Raw genomic sequence first — 10622 nt, 5'->3', positions numbered from 1 at the left:
TACAATGAATAGGGCTTTTGCCTTGTATGCAGCTGACCAGGGTTTGATCCCTGACATCCCCTATGGTTCCCTGAGCACCACTCAGGGGTAATTTCTGAGCACAGGCCAGGAGTAACCCCTGAGCACTGCCGGGCATGCAGCTCCCAAAAATGATCCAAACCCTTGGGGCTGGAGCATTGGCACAAGCGGTAGGATGTTTGCCTTGCACGCAGCTAACCTAGGACGAACCGTGGCTTGACACCCCAGCATCCCATATGGTCCCCCAAGCCAGGAGCGATTTCCTTTATTTTATTTTATTTTATTTTTTGGTTTTGGTTTTGGGGTCACACCCTGTGGAGCTCAGGGGCTACTTCTGGCTCTGAGCTCAGAAATCGCTCCTGGCAGGCATGGGGACCATATGGGATGCTGGGATTTGAACCACTGTCTGTCCTGGATGGGGGTTCCATGCCAGGCAACAGCCCAACCGCTGTGCTATCTCTCTGGCCCCCCAGGAGTGATTTCTGAGTGCAGAGCCAGGAGTAAATCCTGAGTGTCACCAAATGTGGCCCAAAACCAAAAATAAAAACAAAAACAAAAAGATTCAAACCCCTTGAAGCTGACTATATTCACATGTATGTGTTCTGATGTGGGCTGATGTGTCTCAGGCTTCCCTGTACTCAATGTCCACTTGCTGCCTTCCAGACTGTGACAGGCTGAAGAGTTCAATCCCCAGTCTGGAGTCATGAGTATATAGTAAAGGAGAAGTGGAGTAACATAGGAAACCAAAATACCATAAATGGTGAAGTGGCAAACTCAAAAAAACAGATCTAACAGAGAAACACTAGCATGGTGACTGAATAAGCAGAGGTCACCAAACCCAAGAAAGGGAGGACAAGTGTAGTAGCCAAGGAAAGAGTTAAGTACAAAACCATGTTGGCGGTTTTCCAGCAGAAATGCAAGTCAAAGGCTATGTGATGTTCTTTTAGTTATGAGAATGAGCAAATAGACTTGTTTGGACCTTTTTCTTGTCCAAAGCATTGATGACATGCTTGCTTAAGGTGCCTTTGATCCCAGGTGTCTTAAAGTCCTGCATTCAATAATGTGGGTTCTACTCCTATGGTGGATTGAAGGCTCCTTGCTCTTATGTCCACATTTCCCTCATCCCATGGACCAGTTGTAGCAGTGACTATCACAGACAAGGAGACTTAAGCAGGCTGTGCACAGGCTTTCATGTGTGAAGAAGGCAGGAGGGAGTTTAGAACACACCTGGGGTCTCAAGCTTTTCCTAGCTTTATGTTCAAGAGTGACCCCTGGTGGTACCTATGAGGTGCAGAGACTTGAGCCCAGGGTCAGCAGGATGCAAAGCACCTTAACCCTAAACTTTGTCTCCAGCTCATTCCTAACTTGCTTTCAGGCCAACAAAGCTTCAACAGGACATATCCACTGAAGATTAGAATTGGAAGACCATCCTGAGAATATATCACTATCTGATTCTTTTGGGCCATCCTGAGCTCCAGAAGATTGGTCTGGTTCATTCGGGTAGAATAAGATAGAGAAAAACTGGACAAAAGCTTCTTCTTTCAAAGAACTCCATGTTGGGTAATTGGAAAAATTGGATTTTATTTGTTTCAAGTTCACACAGTAAGAACAGGGTTGCCCGGGTAGTGCTGGTTGGAACAAAGACAAAAATTGATTCCCATAGAATAAGGTCTGAGGAATCTACACACATGGGTTAAAAGTCTTGCTATTTGTACTTGGAATCATTAAATGTGGTATCAAGGAATGTTAAGGTACTTTGAGAACATTCTCCATACCTTGTCCACATGAATGGTTTATTTGCACAGCAAAACCCATCACTCATAAAGGTAACATTTGGCTTAAACCCAGGCCAGTTGTGAGGCCATGGAAAAGTGCATCACTGGAGGTGTGAATCCCAGCCCAAATTCACAAGCACTTCTTCTTGCGAGACATGTGAGGCAGGGGCCTCCCACCTGAAATCAGACCTTTGCCCAAGGAAATGAATTCTAGTACAGTGCACTACAGTGAGGCCCAGTTTCCCACTTACTTGCGTTTATTGTACAAGTAGAGGTGGCTCCAGGAAGCAGCACGCTATGTCTGAAGGCATCAGAACTTCCTCCTGTCCCTTCCCCACTTGGCAAGGTTCCTAACTCAAGACCATTTCATGGTCAGGAGTGTTGTAAGATGTGAACTCAGATCTCTTGGGGGACCTTTCCTTCTCCTCCAGGAATCCCCAAACTGCTCTATTCAAGGCACTCAGCAGTGTCATTCCACACCCTGCTGGAGAGTGGGCAGCCTCCAGACTCGCAGCCAGGACTAGAATAGTTTATGGCCAGGAATCAATCAATGTTGACTCAAAATGAAAATGCCGGGGCTGGAGTGATAACACAGTGATAGGGCATTTGCCTTATATATGACTGACCCAGGACAGGCCTAGGTTGGATCCCTAGCGTTCCATATGGTCCCCTGAGCCAGAAGCGATTTCTGAGTGCATAGTTAGGAGTGTCACCTGAGTATGACCCCAAAACCAAACCAAACCAAAACAAAACCCATTGCTAATAAGGTAATAGATTCCTATCAGAAACATTTCCTTATAAAGAGGATTCCTCCACTCCTCAAGACCACCGTAGACCTGTTGCCCTATGTCCCCCACTCCCTGCTGACAAGCCTCTTTTGACTAGCTCCACACCAGTTCTACCCTTGCATGGTCTACTCAGACCCCATCTTCCATGAAGCTGGTCTGGGAATGTGGGCCCTGATGGCTACAATCAATGCCACCTTGTCCCAAGAAAACGCCAATGTCAGATTTCCCAGGCAATCCCAAAGGGAGAGTATGCTGACAGAATGTGTGTGGTTGGTCCTGGGGTTACACAGGGGGAGTAAGTGAGGGAATGAGGAAATGAGGTTGAGTCCCTCTTCGTTCTCTGGCTTTCACCTGCCATGGGCTTTCGGCACCATGGCTCTGTTCTTCTTGTCTCTCAGTGACACTCCTTTAACCTTAGCAGACAGGAGAAATAGGTTGTTTTCTATCCAGCAGTCTGGATATCATACCTCAGTGGCCATGCTTGTTTATGAGCTCTCGTACTTTTCTCCTGGAGAACACTGTCCCTTTGCCCAAAGGGAGCCCTCTCTCCAGCCTCCCAAAATCCATAGGTCTGGCTGCTCCATCAGAAATGCTCTAAAGATTCCCAGGTCTGGTTACCTCAGGATGGGCCATACCTCCCCATGACTAAACCTCCAGAAGCTTCCATGCAGAAACTCAATGCCGCCCAGAAGTGACATCGTGCCAAGTGGCCCAGTCACTCATAAAGGTGCTGGCAGGCCATACATGTGAGAAGCGAAGGCAAACCCTGATCTCAGAGCTGCCCTTGCAGGCAGAGAAGTGATGGATGGATGACAGATCCAAGTGGCACACTGACAGGGAAAGGTGATCAGCAAGGTGGAGGAAGGTCAGGGCAGCCTGATGACCCTGGAGCCAGGGTGATGGGTCTGTGGGCACAGAGCTTGGCTTTTTAGCCCAGGCCCTGCAGTTCTGCTTCAGACTTGGCATGGCCAAGGGGTCGGAGTGTCCGGGAAGGCCTGCCTGAAGGTCCGCAGTCTTGTTCTTCATAGCCAGGGTTCAGGCGGCCCATGTCCAGGGAACAGAAGAGGCTACGTTCAGTGCCTGCGTGGTGCTCCACCAGCGCCTCCAGGCTGGGGAATTCAGCCGGCAGGTGCTAGGAGAGAAGGAACTTCTGCTTTAGCGCCTCCATCCCATGGCTTGTACCAGGCACCCACATCCCCTCATGTGGGACCCAGCCCTCTTCAGAGAGAGGGAGATCACTGTCCTGCTCCTGGCAAGGCCAGATGCCATTTCCTCTTCTCTTCCCAGCCTGGACTAGGCTGAGCTCAGCATTCTGCACCACTGATCCCCCACCCAGCAACCTAGGAACAAGCTTGTGGTCACATCAGTCTCCAGACCTAAAGTGTCAGAGGCTGTGGAAAGCCCCGGCCCTGAGTCAGTTTCCTCTTGGGCTGAAAGATGGATTAGGGTCAGGGAAAGCAAGAATCCAGGGCTGGGTGCTTACAAAAGTGTGGGACATGCCTTTGCTCAAGTCTATAGGGAAGCCAGGTGAAGAAGAGGGGCAGCCAGGACTCGGGACCTAAGAGCTCAGAAGGGGGCATGGTTGGGGAGTGATGTGGGGGGCTAGAAGGTGAAGAGGAAGGGCTCACCACCCTGGAGGGCTTGCAGGGATGGGCACAGCTTTACCTCCACACAGTAGCGGCCCAGGTTGTTCCGGAAGACCTGGTGAGAGACCACCCCACACTGAGTTCGCACAGACAGGCACCACTGGCCATTGGCACCAGGCTCCGGCCACAGCAGAAAGGCCCCAAACACATCTCTCCGCAGCAGGGTGAGGGCACTGCGCCTGGAGGGCAATGGAGAGAGCTGAGGTCTGTACCCCACTTCAGCTTGCTCCCAATGTCCAGGAGAGGACAGCCCCACCAGCACAGGAAACCAAGGGCCTGGCTAGAGACGCTCCTCCAGAAAAAGAAGCATCACTCCCTTCCTGGAGTTGGCTGTTGACACCTTCAAGACCCAATCCACAAAGTCTCAAATAATGTCTCAAATGAGCTGTGCCCAGGACACCATTTGTGCTTCTCTACCTCCCTAAGAAAAAGTTTCTGTTCTCACTTGATATGAAGAACACAAACCCAGGAGCCAGAATGTGGCCTGGCCTATATGAGGCCTTGGGTTCCATCCATGGTATCACATGCCCCACCACCACCACCATGCACCACCAGATATGATCCTGGTGATAAGCACATTGATGGGATAATGAAGCCTCATCCCCCACCCTTTCTCCCTAGGTAACTTGACCTAACCTGCAAGACCCCGCCCATTCCTGGGAGGGGTCTTGGAAAAGGTAGATAAGGCCTTTGACCCAGGGGATTAGGCCCTTTTGGCTTTTGCCCTTTTGGTCTTTGGCCAGCATGGAGGTCAAAGGGAAGATGGCTGAAAGGAGTTAAGATGCAGGGTTAGCTAAGAATAGCTGTGCTTGAAAGGTTATGATATAGGCCACACACATGTGGTGAATAGGGCATGAATGAAGTTGATGCTTCCTGATGCCTGTCTCTGGATGAGTCTGATTCCGCCGTTCACCTAAACCTGGGACCCGCCAGCTGGATGGGGGTTGCGGAGCCACGTGGCCTGGGATGGCAGAGAAAAATCCCATCTCCATCCAGCACCATCGTTAATTATTTAATGCAACAGGATAACTCCCACAACAACTGCAAACAGGAAACAAAACAGACCCAGAGTGAGAAAAATCTATGGCATGGGGGAGGCCAGGCAGAGCCCCTCCTACCTGGAGAGGCCTGCAAAGGCCCAGATGTTCTCCGTCAGGCTGCCCTCTGTCTCCACCAGGCCTGAGGGCCCACTGGATCCTCGAGGCCATGCGTCCCATGCTGCAGGAACTGTAGAAGGTGCCCACAGGTCAAAGGTGCTGGCCCCCATCCTCAGCCCATCCCACAACCACTAGTCCCCACCAAGCCATTCTGCTAATACAACCCCCCAAAGGCACTCATCCCACAGCCAGTCTCAGGCCAATACCTCAGGTACCATCATCGTTTTGCAGAAACAGACTATTGGACCCTGGTCCCTGAAGCACTGGGATGGGGGGCACAGGAGCCAGGCCTAGGTGCCTAGGTCACAGGCATGGCCCTGCCACTCACAGGCTTCCCGAGCAGACAGCTGCAGCTGAGTCTCGTAAGTGCAGCCGCGGTAGGCGCCTGAGCGGATCACCTTGGTCCTAATGGCCTTCTTCCTCACCAGCGTGGGAGAGCAGTAGGGGTTCCCCAGGCGGGCGTGGCGGGTGGCTCCTCGGCCTTCTAACTCTGACAGTTCCTTCTAGAGCACCGAAAGTGAATACATAAGAGAGCGCACTCATGCAGGGTTCTGCCAGGTCACACAAAGCCCCCTCCCACTGAAATCCATTACTACAGGCTGCCCAATCAATCCCTTATCCCATTGCCTTTCTTGTGCTCCCTTCATGACTGGATGGGGAGCTCCATACCCCACTGCCCACAGGCCCTTCTGCTGGCAGCCTTCGGAAGGAGACCAGTGCATGAACATTCTGTGAGAGCTGGTCCCGGCCAAAGGGTTCCCGAATGAGACCAGGAGGGCCCTCAGGGCTGGACAGTGGCTTCAGAGGCGCCTCCCCAACAGGGCCCGGGGAAGCCTCCGAATGTGCCCGGTCTTCAGGGTGCTGCAAGAGGTGGGCGAGCTGGAAGGAGCGGCAGAGCAGCAGGTGTAGGATCTGGACCTGAGGAGGCAGGAGGGTGGGAGATGTCCAGGGAACTTCAGACACAACATCACACCCATTATGGGTGATGCAGCCCTGGGCTTGGAGTACTCTTCCCACTCTTCCAGAGCAAACCTCTGTGTGGCTCTCCAAACCTTGCTGCTACCTTGCAGTCTCTCCTACCAGCTTCTGTGAATACATTTAACAAATACCAACAAGCTAAGGGCCAGAGAGATAGCACACTGGTAGGGCGATTGCCTTGCACGTAGCTGATCCAGGACGGATGATGGTTCAAATCCCAGTATCCCATATGGTTCCTTGTGCCTGCCAGGAGTGATTTCTGAATGCAAAGCCAGGAGTAACTCCTGAGCAACCGCCAGGTGTGACCCAAAAACAAAACAAAATACCCCACAAATACCAAACTAGCACCTGCTTTATTCTAAGCACCTTGCCAGGAGCTGGGATTAAAGGGTTAAATGCTCTCCTGCCCCTGTAAACTCTTGAAGTCACAGAGCCAAGGGCCCAATCCTACTTTGTCACCAAGAAGCTGATGTATTGCTCTGGGCAGAGCACAGTACTACTGTGCCTATTTCGCCATCCTCAAACCATGCTCCTTCTGTGAAATGGAACACAGGAAAGGCCGGCATGCTGGTGCCAGCACGTTTTACCCATCACACACATACCAGCCTGTCCTCACATGTCAGAACTCTGAGCTCTCCAGAGGTTTAGAGTAGAGCCGGGGAGGTGGCATGAAGGGCAGAAAAGCATGCCTTGCACATAATCAGTCCCTGATTAAGGCATGCAACAATCTCCTAATGGAAAGCCTCAGAAGATCAAGGACTGTGTCTCCATTACCTGTCACCCCAAAATCCAGCAGCATCCCAGAAGCTAGAAGGAGGTGACAGTGAATATTTACTAGACAGAGCAAACCTGCTACTGCTCCCCAGAGATGGACTCATGGAGCCTACAGCAGGTGGCAGTGTGCTGGCTTTTATTTATTTTTTATTTATTGGGGAGGGGGTTGGGTCACACCCAACATCACTCAGGGGTTACTCCTGGCTCTAGGCTTGGGGGACCATATGGGATGCCGGGATTCGAACCATTGTCCTTCTGCATGCAAGGCAAACACCCTACCTCCATGCTATCTCTCTGGCCCAGTGTGCTGGCTTTTAGATTTAACTGACCACTCACCCTGCCTACCCACTAGCCTTACCCCAGCACAGACCCCTCTTGTATGGTCACCTCAGAAACTCCAGTGTCCATGCTGAGGAAAAGATGAAGAAAATGTGGCTCACATCTCAGGACCCCAGAAAGAAGAGGTCCTCTAAGTCCTACTTTCTCGAACTATGGGCCATGAGGAATTTGTCAAGAGTAAAAGGCTTCTGGACGTGCAATGACCAAAAATTAATTCAAAAGGTCAATTGCGTCATAAACCTGAGAGGGTTTCTAGTAGCTCTGACTGGGTCTTTGTTAGGTTTAGGGACACACCTGCTGGTACTTAAGCTTACTGCTAATGCTATGCTCAGGGGTCATTCCTGATGAGGCTTGGAGGGCCTTATGTGGTGCCGGGGACTGAACCCAGGTCTGCTGCATGAAAGGTCCTACTGACTGTATTATCACTCTAACACCCCCCCCAACTGAGTTTCCAAAACTTTTTCCACTCACAACCCATTTTATTTCAACATGGCCATTGCTACCAGAAACGTCTTAGATTCACGATGTGTTTTGATTTAATTTTTGGTCACAATATGTTCAAAGACTTTCACTATGTCTTTCTGAACCTTCCTCCCACTTTTCTGCTACAAAAACTTACATGGGGTCATGCCCACAGTTTAAGAAGTGAGAAGAGGGGCCAGAGCGATAGCACAGTGGTAAGACATTTGCCTTGCACGTGGCCAACACAGGACAAAACCTGGTTGGAATCCCAGCATACCATATGGTCCCCTGAGCCTGCTAAGAGCAACTTCTGAATAACCTCTGAGTGGTGTGATCCAAAAAAATAAATAGATAAATAAATAAAAGAAGTGAGAAGAGTCCAGACAGACTTGTGAGCTCTGCCTCGAAGAGAAAACTGGAAGTCGCTAGACAGAATGGGGGGTGGGGACAGGCACTCAGGGCAGAGATCTAAGCAGGGGTGCCAACTTGGGGTCCTCTGGTCTCTCAGCACAGGGTCTGGTCTCCACATCCAGGCTCCAAGGGATGCAAAGGTTACAGACTTGCTTTGTGGAGACCTCAGTGGGCAAAGCCACAGAATGTGCCACTGGTAGTGAGGGCTCAGGCCTTAGGCCATGGAACCCAGACTGATGCCCAGAACTACCCTCTGTCTTCAGGGAAGGTCCCATGCATAGAATTCGCATACCTCTCCAGGCTGGCTGCCCACAAAGAGGTGGCAGAAGAGTCTGCTGGGAGGATTCCGGGGGTTCCGGGCCAGGAAGGCAAACTGGCAGTCTGCTGGGCACCAGGTGGAGAAGAGGATGCGCCGAAGGGCATGAGCCATCAAGAGCACCTGGGGAGGCAGCAGGCTGAGGACTCGGGGATATTCCCTACCTGCAGCCCCCAAAATGCTGCCTGGTCTCCTGAGAACCCCCTGCAGCCTTAGCCCAGTGCCAATCAGCACAGCTCTTCAGGTTAAATGTTTTTCTCTGAAGCCCTGCTCAAATCCCACTGCCAACTGGAACCCTCAAATTCCCAGGGCTGCTGGGTGGGGGTCCTCATGCTTAAGCTAGGGGCAGGGCAGGGTGTTCACGGACAGAGGGTCACCGAGAGGGGTTTAGACACTCCCTGTCTAGCTGACTGAGCACATCCTATACATCTGTGTTGATGACTGCCATGAGGCAGTTCCTCTCTGAGAAGGATCATGGGGGTCAGTGAATCCACAGACATGCTGAGAACCATCTGCATCTGCATTAGGGGAGTGGCTCCAGGAGTAGGGGGGGGGTCCACTGTCAACCATGCACCTGGGTCATCTGCACTGGGGTGGGTAGGCAGCAGCATCTAAGTAAGGATTGAGGTCTCAGAGGAGGAGAAGGAGCAACTGTCTGGCAGGTGGGAGAGAGAGGATGACTCAAGCTCACAGCATGCTGGATGCCAGGGAGGGAGATGCCTGGGGCAGCAGGGGCAAGGTGGAGCAGGGATGCTGGTTTGAGCTGGGGGTCCTGACATCTGTCCCACTTGTCCATAGCTGCAGCCCATGCTCCTACCTCACCCTCCCCGCTGTAGACCTTGAGGCCCTGAAGGCTGAATTTCAGGATGACAGCCCGGCGCCGGGGACAGTCCTAGGGGAAGACAGAAAGGGGGTTATATTAGCTATCTCAGGCCCTGCCTTGCCTCAGTACCAGCCTCTCCTCCTTACCTTCACCTACCAGGCACAAGCTCTCCCAACTCCCACCTGTGCCCTTCTCCTGTGGGGCACAGGTCACAGGAAGGAAAGGGATCTTGAGGGGGGTTTGCCCCTCGACCTGCCTCTCCAGCCCCTCACTGGACCCTGCCTGCTCCGTGCCATGACTGGTGGGGTCAGACTGGTGGGGTCTGCCCAAGGGATAGGATCCCTCCCAACATTTCCAAGTCTCTGATCTTCCCAGGGAGGAAGGCCCCTGTGGCGCAGCCCCTACCTTCAGCTCCCACAGCTGCTGCTGCATCTGCCACACGCTCTCCTGCGTGCCCAGGTCATGCACAGGGAAGGATCCCACGTACTGCAGAAAGGAGGCGGGGTAGGATGAGTGTAACTCAGGTCTGAGCTCCTGAATCCAGTGCTCAAAATCCCCTCCCAAACACACTGCTCTGATAAGTGTGAATGATAACAGGATGTCATACTTGGAGTGTCAGTAGGACCCCTGGACAAGGCACATAGCTTCTCTGAGGTGCCTGTCCTCTTTATCTGAGCATGCCCAGAAACCCCAGAGCATGGGGGATGGAGGATCCCTCTGCCCTCACGCCTCCACACACACTCTGGGTGGGGTGGGGTGCACCCACTCACCTGTGCAAACTTGGTGATGCAGCGGGGCCGGAAAGCAGCAGGTCCACAGTCGGATGCCCTCCGGGCCCCTGCCCCAGGTTTCTGCATGGCTCCAAAGTCACAGCTCAAGTCCCACAGAGGAGACGTCTGAAGGGAGGCAAAGGAAAAAAGGTGCTTTTAGACAGCTGAGCCACAGTGCTCAGTGCACCCTTTAGCCCACTCACCCAGCCTAAACCGGGTGCCAGGCAGGGTCCCTGGCCCTGGAGATGTGGGGACAGACAGCCCTCTGGCTTTCCTAGGACCATATTCTCAGGCAGGAGGGATGCTGTGGAGGAAGTGGGAAGGAGGATGGATGAGAGGATGAGGGAGCACAGGGCAGGAAGTGT

At 52.4% G+C, this 10622-nt stretch overlaps 1 protein-coding gene across 1 annotated transcript; it reads right to left on the bottom strand.

Moving 5' to 3' along the window:
* Window positions 1-2743: 2743 nt before the first annotated feature.
* SH2D5 (SH2 domain containing 5) lies at window positions 2744-10370 on the bottom strand. The gene is made up of 9 exons (XM_049772050.1): window positions 10258-10370; window positions 9893-9973; window positions 9482-9556; window positions 8641-8787; window positions 6054-6302; window positions 5713-5887; window positions 5346-5454; window positions 4247-4406; window positions 2744-3713 (listed from the first exon to the last, which is right to left on the bottom strand). The coding sequence occupies exons 1-9, from the start codon at window positions 10342-10344 to the stop codon at window positions 3510-3512; spliced, it is 1287 nt and encodes a 428-aa protein (XP_049628007.1). The 5' UTR covers window positions 10345-10370; the 3' UTR covers window positions 2744-3509.
* Window positions 10371-10622: the final 252 nt, after the last annotated feature.

The sequence above is a fragment of the Suncus etruscus genome, chromosome 4 (assembly GCF_024139225.1).
Source record: "Suncus etruscus isolate mSunEtr1 chromosome 4, mSunEtr1.pri.cur, whole genome shotgun sequence".
In the NCBI taxonomy this organism is placed as follows: domain Eukaryota; kingdom Metazoa; phylum Chordata; class Mammalia; order Eulipotyphla; family Soricidae; genus Suncus; species Suncus etruscus.
This window is presented reverse-complemented; position numbering and strand designations above follow the sequence as displayed.